The sequence below is a fragment of the Eptesicus fuscus genome, chromosome 15 (genome assembly GCF_027574615.1).
Source record: "Eptesicus fuscus isolate TK198812 chromosome 15, DD_ASM_mEF_20220401, whole genome shotgun sequence".
Classification (NCBI taxonomy): Eukaryota; Metazoa; Chordata; class Mammalia; order Chiroptera; family Vespertilionidae; genus Eptesicus; species Eptesicus fuscus.
The window spans coordinates 44390427-44408005 of NC_072487.1; the positions used below are offsets into that span (position 1 = coordinate 44390427).

At 45.6% G+C, this 17579-nt stretch overlaps 1 protein-coding gene across 4 annotated transcripts in view; it reads right to left on the reverse strand.

The window, feature by feature from the left end:
- Nucleotides 1–471: 471 nt before the first annotated feature.
- TLE1 (TLE family member 1, transcriptional corepressor) overlaps nt 472–17579 on the reverse strand; it is an 85599-nt gene continuing 68491 nt past the window's right edge. For all 4 annotated transcript variants that reach the window (XM_008142044.3, XM_008142042.2, XM_028146269.2 and 1 more), the window contains exons 15-20: nt 9310–9559; nt 7531–7778; nt 3998–4145; nt 2136–2286; nt 1174–1250; nt 472–1054 (exon numbers count right to left, since the gene is read on the reverse strand). In XM_008142044.3, coding sequence (XP_008140266.1) covers nt 947–1054; nt 1174–1250; nt 2136–2286; nt 3998–4145; nt 7531–7778; nt 9310–9559 — 982 coding nt within the window. In that variant the 3' untranslated portion in view covers nt 472–946. The remainder of the gene's footprint in view (nt 1055–1173; nt 1251–2135; nt 2287–3997; nt 4146–7530; nt 7779–9309; nt 9560–17579) is intronic.

The window sequence follows — 17579 nt, forward strand, 5'->3', positions numbered from 1 at the left end:
ATAAACTCAACAGCTTCGTGAACATCATCAATCTTAACACTAGGCCCCAGTTACCTCCACTCCTTGAGACGTGAAGCTTGTGAAAGAGAGATTAAAGGTTTGAAAAAGCTGAGCCTTCCCAGAGAAAAGAACATTCTGTTCCCCAATGAATCACCAAAGGAAGCAGAACTTTCACCTGTGACCTTGAATGACAAGAGTATCCAAACAAAAGAATAAATTTTGACCAAGTTATCTTAGCTTCCCAAATAAAACTGTTATTTATATACCTTCGATTTACTCGCGATACCTAGTGTTGGGTTTCCAGTAACTCAAAAGTGTTGCCTGGGATGCCATGCAGGAGAAACCCATGACCAAATACATTAACAAAATCAGAAGTGCTTTTAAAACTTCCTCTACAAATGTTTATAAAACCCACATCAATGATCCCAAAGCGTTGATAAAAACAAGAAGGCAAAGGAAAACCACTTATTGGTACTAAAGCCTTTACTGTAATAAACCAAATATATTTACAATTTATACAAATGTTTAACCTTCAACAAAAATACAAAAAAACATTTCACAAGATGCAAAACCAGGAAACAAGTTCATTGGAGACACCACTGCGCTACCAAGGACGGAACGTGAGGTGAACCGCAAGGAACAGAAAGGTAATCTGTGCAGATCACACAGAAAGAAAAGGACCGGCTCTGCCCGGGCCACAGGCTCTGTCCCTCAAGCCCGCAGCCCCGGCCCCTCTGTCCACCTGGCCTTGGTGCTCCATTTGGTCTAGGCAGATAGGTGACCTTCTGTTGATGGATGCGTCGCCTCCTCTTTGTAGACTCAAAGTCGTTTTGTGTCAAGGTTTAAAAACAGGTTTTCTTGTTTTTAAAGTTACAACTCTTCTATTTCTACAAATTCAAAACATTTTGGCCCAATTCAACTATAAACATTAAACCACATAATGTTTTCAGTAGATGACTTCGTAGACTGTAGCCTTCTTGTCCCCTGAGCCAGTGACTATGTACTTGTCATCCACAGAGATGTCACAGCTGAGCACAGAGGAGGACTCTTTGGACTGGAAGAGAGAACAGTGGGGGCATGTTTACTGTGGAACAGAGATACTCAGGGGCCCTGCTCCCTCCAAGGCACCTTCCACTTGGGGTGTCACTGGACTGGTAAGGAACACTGACTCACCTGGAATATACTAGCTCCGTAGGGGGTCCGCCAAGCGTTGAGGAGGTTATCTTTCCCAGTACTCACAAACCACTTACCTAGAATTAGCAAAGGAAGATGTAGTTTAACAAGATAAAATCTCTACTATACTATTAACTCCATGGACTTAATCAAACTCAGTGCATTTTTAATCATGAACTATCATGTCCAAGGGCTGGGCTATGCCATGAGTAGAGACAGCAGTTTTAAATCCAGGCTCTGCTGTGAATCACCTGTGATCTTGGTTTAATGAAAGCAGCGGCAAGGACCACGTCAGCCTCCTTAGCCACGATGGGTAGCACCACACCCAGCACACAGTGGGTCCTCAAACAGGGAATCAGTGACTTTGCTGTCCTTGTTAGTCTCCCCATGACAAGATGGGGCTAAGAAGGATTAAATGACAGACCTAAGGAAAATGCCAGACACGACGCATGGCGCACAGAGTGCGGTCAGGGGTGATAGCTACTCATCCAGCATTGACCTTGCGAACAAGTGTTTGATCCAGTGTGGCCTTCTCCCCTCTGTATCCTCACTGCAGGGTGCAACCTTCAGGCTCAGCTACACATTACATCCTGACTGTGGGCTCCATACCCTGGTCACTCCCCCATGACTCCCTCCACTCCTGCCTGCCTCTTCAATAAATCCCCTCCCAGCCCTCTTCAGAGCTGCCACTAACTGTGCCCCACCCTGACCCCAGACTCTCCCTACCAAAAACAAACGTGTCAAAACCTTGTATGAGGCAATTTCATTGCCTGCTGACTTCTCTCGAATTAGGAAAACAGACATCATTGTGCTCTGAGGGACATATTAAGACAGTGGAATTATTACTTCCAGCTGCTCAGAGCACAATATTTTTTTCCAGATACGATCTCAGCTCTATGTTTCTAAAAGTCTTTTCCACAGAGGCCATCGCTGTCCTCGGGAGTCCCTTCAGCTGCACTCACCACAATAAGCAAACTTCAGGGACAGCACGCAGCTCTCGTGGAGGTGCAGCTGGTACTTGTCGGGCTTGTTCACGTGGAGGACCTCCACGTTGCTGCTCTCCATGCCCACGGCCAGCCACTCCCCGGTGGGGCAGTACCCCAGGGAGAAGATCTACAAGAACAGAGCAGCTCACTGATGAGTTTGCCTAGTAAACTTACGATGGAAAAAGGCAACAGGGAAGGGGGAAAAATAGCAAGAACAGGAGGATGGAATCAGCAAACTCCAGACTGTGGTCAAGTCGACAACAAGCAACTCAACCCAGATGAGCCAAGTGTTAAACATCTTTATATGAGACAACTGGAAAAATGGGAGCAGTTATATGTGATGAAACTAAGAGGTTATTCTCAATATTAATGGTATTTTTGTGTGTGTTGTTTCAAGGATCCCTGTCTTTACAGATACTAACTGAAATACTTATGGCTGAAATGACAGAATGTCTGGCATTTACTATAACAAGCTAGTGTTTGGGGCAGGAGTGATAGATGAGACAAGACGGGCCACGTTCACTAACTGTGAAAGCTGGGTGAGGGGCAGGTGGGGTTTACTGTACAATCCTCTGTCCTCTCATATATGCTTCCACATTCTCTGTACTCTCTTATGTATTTGAAAATTTCCACAAGAAGTTTAAAAAAAAAGGAGGGCAGACCAAACAGAATCCTACTCATACTGGGGAAAAGGGCTAAAACAGGGAAGAAATTCCACAAAATTTTAACAGGGACACAAAATTTAGTAGTATATATAATTATTTTCCATTTTTATCCCATTTTTTTCTGAGTGGAATGATTTCATTACAAAAAAATAAGTCTAATGTTGAAAAGAACACTTTTTCCCATCAGAAAGCACTTAAAATGGCAGTCTTTCCCCAAACACACCTAGATTCAGAAGCTTGTCATCTAAATAATCTTCACAACCCACAATCAAAGTTGAGAGTTTTATATCATTTCAAAACTCTATAAATTTAGTCAGCCATGAGTCTATTTTCTAAAGGGTGAGTAATAAAACAGGCACCCATGGAGAGGCTGCAGCATTTTTTTATGTTCCCTGATGCAAGAAAAATGAATTAACTTTCAGAGCTGTTGTGACTTTCCTCTACTCCGTGTGATGTGCCTGCATGCTTTTCAAGCTGTTTATATGTGAATCAAATTATCAGCTCTCACCCTCACATGAGGCGGGGAGAAGCAGACCCAACCCGCTGCGGGAAAGCTGGATATTCCTGATTGCACCGACTCCTTAAATGAACTCATATATGACTGTAACAGCTATCAGGGCTTAACCTACAGGAGTTTAGACATCACTCTAAGTGTGTCTGGGGCAGGAGTGATAGATGAGACAAGACGGGCCACGTGTCGCTGTTAAAACTGGGTGAGGTGGGGGCAGGCAGCTGTTTCAAGGGCTTTTTGTTTGTTGGTGTTTAAAAGAAAAAAATCAGGCCGAAGCCGGTTTGGCTCAGTGGATAGAGCGTCGGCCTGTGGACTGAAAGGTCCCAGGTTCGATTCCGGTCAAGGGCATGTACAATGGTTGCGGGCACATCCCCGGTAGGGGGTGTGCAGGAGGCAGCTAGTCGATGTTTCTAGCTCTCTATCCCTCTCCCTTCCTCTCTGTAAGAAATCAATAAAATTAAAAAAAATAAAATAAAATAAAAAATAAATAAATAAAAGAAAAAAATCAGTATCTCAAATTTAAGCCCGGTCTGTTTGTATAGCCACTGTTGTCATGGGGTATGAAGGGAGGGAGAGTACACACACACACACACACACACACACACACACACACACACTCACTCACACCACCTCCCAGATTCCAGGTAGGAGGAGCCGGGCACCTGTGAGGTGAAGTCGTGCTGCTGCAGCTGCCGCCCTTCGCGCAGGTCCCAGGATCTGACCGTGTTGTCCAGGCCGCCCGTCCAGAGCTTGGTGCCATCATTAGAAATGTCAATACAGCTGGCCCCGTCTGTGTGGCCCTGGAATTGCCTGATAAAACAAACCAGATTGAATAATGATTTCCTGCCAGAGCTCAAGGTAAACACTGTTGTGTTGTTGGTTTTGGACTCGGGGTGTGTGTGTCATCTCTTCAGTGTCTGCTGATGTACAAGATCAAACCAACCCTCCCCGAGGAGGAAGACGGTGCACCTGCAGGTTTTCTTTTTCTTTCTTCATGATCCAAGTGCTAAAGAAATGGAATGCCATCTTAGGTCACTGCACAGAAGTCAAACACGCTACTATAGTTGTTCTTACAGACCCGCCTGGAAGGTAAAACCTCTCCCAGGTCTGGAAGAATGTTTTATGTGTTAGAAGAAGAAAAAAAGAGACAACCACACAGAATCCCAGCCGTATTCCTCAAAAGAAACACGAAGGCCCGGCTTTAATCCTGCAGGCCCGCGTCGCCACATTACAGGCTCGGGGTCTAGCAGTGCTCACAACACAGCGGTGAGTCAACACAGCAGTGCCCTTCTAGCCAGCAGAGGCTGAGCTCACAGTGACTCACCCTTGCTCTCTGTGTTAGAAGGTGCCCTACATTCCAAATCTGGACTCCCAAAGACAAAGGGTTGTGCCCACCTCCGGACTCGAAGGTGCTGAGCAGAGATAAAGCTAACCGCTGAAGCTGACCCCTGGCACCTCAGCAAGACTGAGCACAAGGTCGATCTCTTAAAGGGAACCCTCGAGCTTCAATCACAAAGCGACACCAAGAACAATCAGCCAACAGGATCTGCTGAGCACAGATGCTCTGCTAGGCAGCAGGTGGGGCCCGCTGGGGGAGGGGATCAATGTAAGTCGCTGCAGGGCTGGCAGTCTGGGGGTCCGGGACCCGGTTCTGCATGCTCAGAGGGAGCTGGCGGGAGAGCCACCAGAACAGGTGAGAGATGCTCAGGGGCCCAATCGCGATGGTAACAGGACCCAGTATAGAGCTGCTTGGGAATTTCAATGCCAAGAGGGGATTTTCCATACCTGTCTTTCCACTCACTTATTATTCCCACAGGTCTGCATACTTTTATAAGCTGAGCTTGGAATTTAGTAAGCGTGTAGGAATAAAACAGCACCGCTGTTGCCCAGAATTCTGAGACAACATGAGAACCATCCCCTCAAAAATCTTTCCTCTGCGAGCCACTCTGAACTTCTGTCTCTGTCCTCCTCTTCCCCGACAACCCTGTTCTCCCAAACTCTCACCATGCACGTGCACCCCAGTGGGCTCCAGACTTCCCACCAGTCTCACAGGCCTACGGCAGACCCTGCTCCACGTGCTGCAAGTGCAGCTTCTCTTTCCTCCAAGCACTCTTGAAACCCAGTGACTCCCCTCCATTTCATCCTCTCACTTCGTCTTACTTCCAGAACTCATGAAATACTCTCACTCCTTGACTACAAATGCCTTTGCTGACTTACAGCGGTTGGTAGGTGTCCCTCCATCCCTCTGTCCACACATCTCTGCACTACTCTCAGGCTCCGACAAGGTAGACCCCAGGACTGTTCGGAAGGTGCGGTTCACAGTAGATACAAAGATATTCATAGATTCTACACTGCCTGGTTGCTCAGAGCAGCTGGTATCCATAGGTGGCTGGTCCAAACTGAGAAAGAGGTTTGTGAAGCACCACCCCATTATATGAAACAGGGGCTGGCACAGAGCAGGGGTTAGAACACAGACATGAGAACAGAATGCCCGGACCCAACCACAGCTCCATCATGCCGGGCAGTGTGACCCTGGGCAGGTAAACTTAAACTCTGTGCCTCCAGCTCCTCTTCTATAAAATCAGAATAACAGGAGTGCTGACATTATGAGGATTAAATGGGTTAAGAGTTGAAAGCACTGAGAACTGGTATTTTGAAAGTGCTATTTCCTAAGTTAAAAAACAAACACACACAGAGAAAAAACAACGAACACTTGCTAGGTTAAAAGTCTGAAGCAGTTGTCAGCTCTAGCTCCATTAATTTGCTCATTCTGCCCAGTGAGTGGCAAGAGAGAAATAACCACCACACCGTCTCGTGCGCACAGGGACAGAGCCTGGCTCAGAGACTCTCACTGGAACGAGAGGGAGCTGCTCTGATGACCTCCACGGTCTGTCCAACCCTTCCTCCAGCACACAGGCCCAAAGCACTGGGAGGAAGCCTGCTAAGCAATTCATGAGCCTAAAATCACACCATAAACGAGCGTTTCAGAGTGAAGATGAACTGTGAAATGAAAGGGCGAGAGATGCTAGTTTTGCCTGGATGTTTTAGTGCTTACATTTTCAAAGATTTTTCTGTAAAATCTCTGGTGTGAGCAGTGACTTAGGTGGAGGGAGTGAGCTGCCGGAGCTGAGAAGAGACACAAAGGTGGTGACTGCAGCTCTCACTACGGTTAGGAGCACAGGTTCCAGGAAGTCAGGCTCATTCCTGGTGAGTGGCCCTGGACAGGGCTTAGTTAGCTAGTTATCAAGAAACACAGATATGCCCTGGCGAGTTTGGCTCAACGGACAGTGCCGGACTGAAGGGTCCCAGATTTGATTCTGATCAAGGGCACATGCCCATGTTGTGGGCTCGACCCCACTGGAGGGTGTGCAGGAGAGGCAGCCAATCAATGATTCTCTCTCATCATTGATGTTTCTTTCTCTTTCTCCCTCTCCCTTTCTCTCTGAAATCAAAATAAATAAATAAATAAATAAATAGAAACAAACACAGATATTTGAAAAACAGTGTGAAATTCATGCAATCTCCTCTTCAAATGTTCGTTTTGTTATCCTTTATTAGTTGGCTCCTGTTTGCACAAACAAGGTTCTAGCCAAAGCCAAAACTATCTGCCCTAGCTGGTTTGGCTCAGTGGATAGAGCATCAGCCTGAAGACTGAAGGATCCCAGGTTCGAGTCTAGTCAAAGGCATGTACCTCAGCTGCAGGTGTGCAGGAGGCAATCAATCAATGTGTCTCTCTCACATCGATACTTCTCTCTCTCCATCTCTCTTCCTCCCTTCCACACTCTCTAAAAATCAATGGGAAAATATCCTCAGGTAAGGATTAACAAAAACAAGCCAAAACCATCTACCACTGAGGACCCTTCATACCACCATGAAATCCATAATGTGCTGCCATGTGGCGAAAGCCAGGAATACTTTTTAAACAAGCCTGGCATCTCTATGTGCCTGAAGAATGGAAATGGGAACATTAGGGAGTTAAATATAAAGTCTAGGGGACACTCGAGCACAGCATCAAGATGGTGAGTCCCCCAAGGGAAGCCACACAATTCCGTCTTTGCACTCCTAACACCCGGCTCCCAGCCTGGCACACAGTAAGATCTGAATGTGTGGGCTGAGTGACTGGGGGCAGCTGGAGAAGCAGGGGAGACAGGAGGCCTTCTGACCTCCCCACTAATAGAAAACCACCTGTGCTCACCTCACCAGCGTCTGGTTGTGCAGGTCCCACACGGCAATGTTGCCGTCGCTGCAGCAGGAGAAGCAGACCTTGGAGTCAGGGCTGATGGCCAGGGCGTAACAGGCGGGGGCTGAGGACGTCAGCTCTGCCTTGATGCGAGGGGTTGGGGCGGCCAGATCCCAGATGGACAGAGTGCTGGCTTCCCCTCCCACTATCAGAGTGCAGCCATCGGGGAGCAATTTGCAGGAACGGATGTAGTTATCTCTGTTCTGTGAAATAAATACAATTCAATCGCTGCATGTACTATACACTAAACCATAACAATGCCATGTTCTCTAACTGCTATCTTGGTTTTTTGACCTGAAAAGTGGTATTTCATGGACACTAACAAGCAAGAATTCTGTCGTAAAAATCGGGATCCGATTGCAGCTGTCTCCCTCGAAAGAGTAAACGAAACGAACTCAAAGGATTGCGTGCTCAGACAGGATTGTCCCTCATGTTCAGTTCTCGCCGAGTAGACAGAACTGAAGTTATCAGTAGATGTGAGGTAGTAGATACACACAGACTTCTCTATGAAGAAACCTCTTTTCAAAGCTAGTTTATAAATATTTGAGCTCATCATTCTCTTTTATTTACTAGTATTTGGGGACTGTAGACCCCCTGCCTATGCTCTGGTGTCCATTACTCTTACCCGTACCTAGGCCTGCACCATGTCCTCATTAGCCAGGTGCCTCCTTGTCTAGGAATTTAACAGAGCTGCTTTCCTGTAACCTCGCTGCTGTCATTATTTATGCCTCTCAATCCAAAGACAAAAGAAATTAATAAAAGAGGGCATCTCTCCATCAAAATCAACACATCTTAAAAAGAGAAGTGGGACCTAAAATGACAGCCCTACCCCTGAAAGAAATAACTGCTATCCTCCAACCCAAATAGACATAGCGGAGTTATTTTTGCTATGCTTTCACCATGGTCTCTCAATCAAAGATTGGAAATCCTGCCACCCTTCCTTTTGGAAGCACTCTCCAGAGTCCAGGCAGGCAGTGAGTGAAGGGCACCACCTGTACAGCCAAGTGCAAGCAGACTCCACCCAGGGGCAGGGTGGCCTTTGCCTGCCTCAGGCCAACCATATGTGGTCTGTAGATCCCAGGGTTACAGCTTAGCGACCGGAGCATGCCCACCATGTCCTATGATCCTGGAAAATGCATAGTGGTATTCTCGGATGCTGAGAGGTGGACGGGGCACCTGGGAAAGCCTTCTCACCACTCCTGTTTTGCTGACGGCTGCCCTGATTTCTCGCAGCATGATCCATTAACCCTTTCCTGAAGTTAAGGTAATAAAACCCAGCCAGCTCCCCAGGCCTCCCTGGAAACACAGACCCTGTTCAGACTGGTTTTAATGCCACGTTATCAAATGTTTACTATTCAATATTTATCCAAAGGCTGCAGGGAAATTAAAAGTTGAGTGGGTTGCAGGGCTCGGAGTCCAGGGCTAGCTGAGCTTTCATCCATTAAATGGGAAACCCCCTTTTGAATACACATTTGAACAAGGACAGCTTCTGTAAACGACTCTAAAATATTTTTCTAAAAGAAATCCATCATGGGATTTAACCACCGAAAGAGCAGCAAATGAAAACTTCACATCTACAGCAGAGGGGTGGCAGGGAGCTAAATCGCTAACACAGGAAACAGAATGGGCTTCCATTTCCTCCTAATGGGAATTAAAACCCAGGCCCGGACAGCTATTTCCTTACTGAGTCTCCAGGGAGAAATTACCCTTGTGCACCAGGTTCTGCTCACTCACCAGACAGTCAAGCTGAGAGACAGGGCTCTTATTGCCGGGGTGGCTGATGTCCCAGACCTTGACGCAGCCCTTCCCACCCGTGTACACGTGTCTCGTGGGGTTGCTGATGGTCACTGCGCACACCACCTCCCCGTGGTTCAGGGTGTTGATCTGGCGAGCGTGCCGGGGGATGCCGGGTCCGATGAGGGCGTCGGGGGGGAAAGGGACAGGCTGCATCTGCCCGTCTGCTGTCACGTGGAAGGAGTAGGCACTTTGGGACGGGGTGATTGGAGAAGAGAGAAGGGCAGGAGAGGAAAACAGAAAAAAACATCTATTATAAAGCAATTAGTCACAACCTCCACACACTTCTGTGAGAAAGACAAAGAAAAGGAAAGATTCGTTTGTTAGGATTTTCTTTTAAAATCAATGTAAGTTGAAGTATTTACTGATGGAACAAATTTAAAAGAATAACAGAACCAAAGACACATATTGAACTGTATTTATATTTTTAAATTGTGTGTATCCATTCCATAAAGCATTCCTTCAAATCTAATTATAAGACACTAAATGTGCCTCCAAATGAACATAATATGCTTCCTTCCATGTACCTTATAACTGTATCATTTCTTTATATAATGTTAAATGATTATTTTTGATGCTTATGTCAAGCACTTATGAACTTATAATAAACAGTAAACAGTGCCTCTCAAAACAAATACAGCTTTCTAAAGTACCAATTTCAAACTCTTGTTTTGCATAACCAAGACAAAAGAAGAGAGATTCTCTTAGGTCAATGGCTTTGTGACAGCAATTTCACGTTTCTCCTGCAACAATCTCCCGGTACATGAACTCCAACAAAGCTCCCAGCTAAAAGACTACTCTTCCCAGCTTCCTTATAGCCAGCTGAGTCCCTGTTCTGACCACAGAGACATAGGTCAAATTCTTAATCTAAAACAAAGGGGACCCAGTGGTGGCATGAGTGCTATCTGTACTTTCCTCTCAACTTTGCTGCGAACCTAAAACTGCTCTAAGAAATAAGTTTATTAATTAAAGAAACAAAGAAAGAAAAGCATTATAAAAGGGGAGGTGTGCCTGCCCTCTTCTCTTCCTCCTTCCTGCTGCCTACAAGATGAGCAAAATGACTGGAGCTTCAGCAGCCTTTTGGGGCCAAAAGGTGACTCTGAAGATGGAAATCAATTGCTGAGGGAAGCAGAACAGAAAGACAGGATGCAGAGGCCTTCGTGACACTCTGGGAGAGAGAAATAAACTTCTCTGCTATTTAAGCTTTTGTTTTTTTCTCCTATTAAATACAAACAAACTAATCATAGTGCACACTTCTGTTTCCACACCAAAATCTCAACGTGTATTTTCTCTCTCATGTAAAAGTGCTTAAACTCCCAGCACTAATATATAACAGATGTTATAAAAGATACACAAAGTTAATAAGGTTTAGAGAATGGAACTACTAATATGTTCACCCCACATCCAAACTGATGGAATTTGGCACATGGCACTAAAGACTACTCTTACTTTCTCTCGTCGGAAGGTCCACATTAAACCTTTTCTATATGTCCATATACATAAACAATAAACGAAGTATGTAAAGTTTCCTCCTTCCCATAACCCTCTGGGGTAAATCTGGACACTCTCTGAAACTTGTCATTGTCACCTAGCAGTCCCTTTACAGATCTAAAGACCATGAGTATTAATAAAGAATTTAAGTTTTTATTTTGATGCCAACTCAAAATTTGTAAAATAACTTAGCAAGCACAAAATTGAAAAGTCATACAAGATATCAGGTCTCTACTGGCCTGCACATAAAACCCACATACATGCTTAGCTTGAAAATAAAATATACGCTATTATTTTTCCTATAAAAGCAAAATATCAAACACATGACTTTTAAAAGAATCCCTCCTGCCCCCAATCAAAGGATACAATCTTACATATCTGCTCTCTCCTGACAAATTGGTTACAATAAATAATATTAAATGGTTCAGTGGCCCAAATCCTTAATGTTACTCTTCATCTGAATAATTGAGCACACAAAATGGGAACCACACAGACTGCCCTAGGCAATAAATACACACATAAAACAAAGATAGCTCAAAGCCCTTATGTTACCAAACCACTAAACCTCATATTTTTTTAATCCAACAGTATTCTTTGCTACCCTTAGTAATGTATCAAGTCCACATGATAGTTCAATACGTGCACATTATATAGTTAATCGAACCTATGCCATTTATTATATTTGAAATCAAATCGCATTTTATTGCCCTGGGAAGAAAACTAATACAAAATAATATTGACTATAAACTGTGAGTTAAAAAAATACAATCGAATTGAATGTATTTAGGGAGAACAGTGGTTGGCACAGGGAGAGAACTTGCCTCTCAAAGCTTTCTGTGCTGTGACGACAGTGGCAGGAGTGAAGGTCAGTTTCTCTGCCATAAGTCACTTCCACAAAGGCGAAGTTTCCCATCAGAAGCCCTTTCGGCAATTCTGGGTTTTTAAGGGAAGGACATTTTTTCTTACTTCCACTGGAACCCTGCTTATTACAGAGTTAAATGTTCCAGATCAAAACAGAGGCACCATGTCCAGGCAAAGAGCTGTCCTGTCGTCTCTGAAGATGCCACCTCTGCCCCAGGCATCCTCTGCTTTACACTGCGCAGGAGGTCTGCGATCATGCTGAGCAATTTAAAACTGACTCACAGGGCAGTGAACTGCTGCCAGAAGCTGCGAACACTTGTCCGTCCCAGGGGAAACCCGTATGGATGTTAATACCTCAGTCCCAGGGGGCCTCGGAGGAAGCGGGCACTGGCCGCTGTGCTGGGAGCCTAATCAAATGAACAAACCAGAACAACGATGCAGAAGGTGGAGGGTCCCAGAGAGGAGTGCACTGGAAGCAGTGACCAGGGAGCAAGCGAGATGGTTTGGAATTCACTTTTCATCCATAGAACAGGACCGTCTCCGAGAAAAGGCCACGCTGATGGTGCACCATGAGGATGTTCAAGAGACGCAGGAGGAAACTTACGTTTCTGATCGAGGAGCTGGGAAAGGGTCAGACCAACCAGGAAGGGGGATTTACAAACAGAGAATATTTATGAATATATCTCAAGACTGAATTCTGAAAGAATATGTTTTAACTGCCTTTACAGTTCAATCATAGACAAAACTCAAAATCTGAGTGGTGGTCACCCTGGGTGACCCAAAGGGACACAGGAGGGTTCTAGAGAGCTCTTGGTGAAAAGTCACTGAGCTATACAGGGGTGATTCACGCACTTTCCTATCTCAATAATTACAATCTTAGATTCATTTGTTTATTCAAAAAGTCGAGGGGGGTGGGAGGGGGTATTCCTGACTGATGAGCATGTTAGAGTAGGCCTGTGGTCGGCAAACTGTGGCTCACGAGCCACATGCGGCTCTTTGGCCCCTTGAGTGTGGCTCTTCCACAAAATACCACGGCCTGGGCGAGTCTATTTTGAAGAAGTGGCATTAGAAGAAGTTTAAGTTTAAAAAATTTGGCTCTCAAAAGAAATTTCAATCGTTGTCCTGTTGATATTTGGCTCTGTTGACTAATGAGTTTGCCGACCACTGGACTAGGCCCACAGTCAAGTCGAGAGCCCAGGCTTTGGTTTACGAACCTGAGTCATGAAGCCCCGGCTCACTGTCCTTGCTAACAGTGGCCTTCCTACTGGCGTAACCACCTGCGGCCTATCACATGTCTGTTTGCTGATCCACAAGGTAGAAATAATAATACAACACAAAGGCTGAAGGGGCTGTGGTTAGGACTAAGAGATGACAGCTGCAAAACTGCAGGGCACAAACCCAGTGCCTGACACCTGCAGGGGCCTTCGGGCAATGGCAGCATCAGTATCAAACACCCGTGACTTTGGAAGAGGAAGAGGATATGCTGAAACAAGGGCTCTTATCTGGACCAGTGGACAAGTGTGAGGGTCAGGATATGCTGAAAGGGAGGACGGTGTGGGTGGGAGTCAGGAAAGCACAGGGCAATGGACAGGCACAAAAATGAGGAAATTCAAAGGCACGGGAGGATGGGGAGACGGCACAAAGAAGAGGACGGCTGGATAAGATTGTGGCAACCTGTGGGGCAGAGAGAACAGTCCCGATAGCCCTCATTAGGGCGAAACTGCTAGGGCCACCCACCTTATCCAAGAAAGAGAACGGAGCCCCCGCCTCACCCCAGCCAGCTTTCTGAACCAAGCACCGGCAGGTCAGGATCCTAAAGTGAAAGCTGGTTGTAGAACTGAAAAGAATAAAGCCCACTGGACATCACAGACTTAAAACCGAATGAAGTCACACATGGTCAGAGCACGAGACTCTTCATTTATTGGGCACACAGCAGAGAGGGAGGAACGCAAGAGTCTCCACAGGGATGCCTCGCAGCGGCCGTGGAAAACTGGAAAACAAGACTGCGTCCGGGGAAGCAGGTTGTTTTTCCCTGGCAGGCTGGCTCCTGTTAATAAAACTATGCTGTGCTCCATGACCAAAGGAAAACAGGTGTTTACAGAGTTATTGGTTCCCTATAAATAGATAGCAACAGCAGCAGCAGAAGCCAGTAAACAGTAATGAAGAACCACGGACCCCAGAGATAAAGGCTGTGGCTAAGACCCCTGTGGGCTGTGGACTTGGCACGCTTGACGTAGGATTTCTTGCTGTATTTAAAGGTATCAAAAATCTGATTATGTCAAAAACCTTTGCTTGCTCGTCAAGCTTTTGGAACCAAGTCCTTCACAACTGAGCCTCTTTCATGGGACTGTCCTGTGTCCTAAACTCCCAGCCACGTGGAGCAGGCCAGTCCCCTAAAATATCGCGGGCTGGGCTGTCCCTCACTGTGTTGCACACAGGCTGTTCCCTGCCGCCTAGACCAGCACCGCCTCCTGCGGACGTGCACTCACGTCCTCCCTCCCTCGCCTGGCACACGGCCCCAGGCGGGATGATTCTTTCCCAGGGTCCGGCTCATCCTGTATCCTCCTCTCAATCTCGACTACGGCACGTCTCACACTGTGGACTATTTGCTGCACGTGTTCACATGTCTGTCTTTCTCATTCCAGCGTTCTTCGGGGACAGGTGGATGACTTCACCAGCTAGCACACAGCTGGCACTCAGTGAACCCCAATGCTCCAAGCTGTTTACTGCAACCTAATCACTTATAAATGAAGGCGTGAAAGGTTGTTCCGGCAAGGAAAGTCAGCTACTATGAGAATGTACAGAGTCCTCTGACCCCCTGGGTTATACCAGCCAACTTTTCCCAAGGAATTTCTAGAGGTTGCACCAAATATTGATAAAAGATGGTATCAACTTTCCCAAGGGGGGTAGGAGAGCAGTCCCTCAATAGCTGATATGAACAGAAAGGCAACAAAAGCAACTATAATAAAGGAGTGAAATCCAAGCCAGCAGAACCCAGTGGATGCAAGAACCCTGCAAAGCAAGCTGAGGCAGGTGCCGCCACAGGTCGCAGGCTGCATGCTCAATCCTGTGGCTGGTGGCTGAAAAGAATGCAGTAACTAGTGAGGAGACAGGTTAGAGTCTCAGTTTAGCCACTAATAAGATGTGGGGATCTTATCTAGCTCATTTGGGCATCATTTCCCTACTTTTACAATGTGCTATGACAATGCTGACCCTGTACACCCGATTGCTGAGGTGTGGAGTAAATGAAGTGATGTGGGACAGTACTTCCAGCAAAGTTAGGAAGTACACTGCAGATTTGACCTCTGTTCCCATGTCCCAGGAGGCAGCGTACTATCCCTTAGTATTTAGAGAGGAGGGAAGTAGTACAGTAGAGGGTGCCCCCCTATTCCCTGACTAATGAGTGGGAGCAGTGATGGCGAACCTATGACACGGGTGTCAGGACTGACACGCGTAGCCATTTCTGATGACACGTGGCCGCATGCCGAGGATGAAACATTTGCTGCTCCTGAGGATGAAACATTTGCGAACAGAGTCTTGGAGTTAGTTTTTTCCTCAAAGTGACACACTACCCGAGTTATGCTCAGTTTTTTGGCGAAGTTTGACACACCAAGCTCAAAAGGTTGCCCATCACTGAGTGGGAGAATCAAGATCCCGGTCCAGGGCAGGTTGGTTATAAACATGGAGTTCTAACCTTTACTGTAGCTTCCATATCAGCACTATCTCTGACATTTTCGCCTCAAGAGGGATAATGTGGGCCCAGCAGGAAGGAGACACCTACCCTGCACTTCAAGAGACATCAGGTATGTCAACATATCCGTGCACTTCTTTACAGAGCCCTGGGCACAGGAGGCTGGGAGGGCTGGAGTGTCTGGGCTCATTCTAAGATGAGAATAGTGTAGTTATGATTCTGGAGTGTACTCTTAGCTTCAAGAACCAGGAGAGTGAAGGTGGTGGCTGGGGGTGGGAGGGTGTGACATGGGGTCATAAGAAAATCAGAGTCATATTACCTCTAAGATTTCAGCAAAAGAAAACAGGTCCTCAGGACTTTAATTCATCTATGATGGTAAAATTTCTCTCTTTGCCAATATGACATTTAACATTTCTTAGGGTCTGCACATCCAACCCATAACACCTATAAAATCCTTTACTTCTTTCCCAGGATTTTTCCAGTTTGGCGTCCCAACAGAATAGAGGGCTTTGGAAACAAATTACTACAAGTTGAGGACTTCAAAGTATTAAGATGGAAAACTTTTTGTTTGTTTCCTTATGTAGTTGACTATATTGCTATTCCTGTTATTAAAAAGGCAAATGCCGAAAAAGTAAATGGATATGAAAAAGTAAATTACTAGAAAGAGAAAACAAGAAGAGATGGCCTGATCAATAGACTGGAAGGATCTCTGGACAAAGTAGGCATTTATGATTCTGTGTCCTGTGCCCTTCTTCCTCCATCAATTAAATATTTTCAAATTTGTTGATGTGCTGAGGCAGAAATGAGGCTCCAATGTAGGAAAAAGATACAAATCGAGATTTCATGGACAAGTGAGACAAAACGAAGTTTAAAATACAGCCATTTCAAAGCTCAATTCAAAAATTCTAGCCACGAATCCAACCACTATAGGCAAACAGCATGATCTACACAAGAACTGTACAAACTACTTAATATATGATAAGCAGAAAGTAATTTCTGAAGAAGGGAAGAGGTAGAGAAGTAAAGAGAGGGTTAATTGTCTAGCAGGTTAACGTACCTCACATCAAAAGAAAGGGCCTCATATGTCAATATAATCTCAAGAAATTAGCGACACATTCTCAGATCATCAAAGGATAGAAAAACAGAAGTTAAACTAAACCCACATGGTGATAATAAGGCACGAAACAGGTATGTTACTTTTAGTGTTTAATAGACAAAACACCCAAATGTCATAACAGGTAATTTTCAAATCCAATAAATAAACCGGCTGTGGAATCTAGACGTCAGAGGAACCAGAAGTAAATTCAGTAATGGAAAAAGGGGGTGGGAGGACGCAGCCACTGAAGTGTCCTTTGGCCAGAAGCCAGGGTGGCGTCTCTTCACAACATGTTTCCTAAGAGGCCATTTTACCCCAAATGTAGTTAACATTTTCTTTTCCCTTTAGGCTCTGACTCCTAAAAGGTACTTTAACGATTTATTTAAATAGTAAACAAGTGGGTGGAAGATTTCTCAATTACATGTCTAGCATTAAAATACAGGGTGAAGGAACCTGGAACTAAGATGGAATCTTAAGCCAAACTATGATTAGTGACTTCTAGGTGCTACGAGGGAGGCAGGTGGAGCACAGCCCCCAGTATTTATGGAGGACAGCAATGCTCCAGGGCCAGAAAAAAACGTCTCCACAACAAAGAAATGTCAACCTGACTGAATTTCCAAACCTCTTTCACCAGTGATCTACACAGAGCTTAGGGAATGCACTGCCTACAACTAAAAATGAGTTCCAGTAAAGCCGACTAAACAATGCCAAATAAATCTCACCTGGAGGGTTTGGAAACTTCCAGGGTTACCACTTATAAGTCAGCACCACTTCCCTGCCGGCCTGGTTCAGTGGTTGAGCGTCGACCTATGAACCAGGAGATCAGGGTTCGATTGCCAGTCAGGGCACATGCCTGGGTTGTGGGCTGGATCCCCAGTGGGGGGTGTGCAGGCGGCGGCCGATCAATGATTCTCTCATCATTGATGTTTCTGTCTCTCTCTCCCTCTCCCTTCCTTCTCTGAAATCAAGAAAAATATATTTTAAAATAAAAAATAAATTAAAATAAAAACCAGCACCACTAAATTCTAAAATGCAAAATGTGAACCTCCTTTTGGAATGCTGAATTTCAGG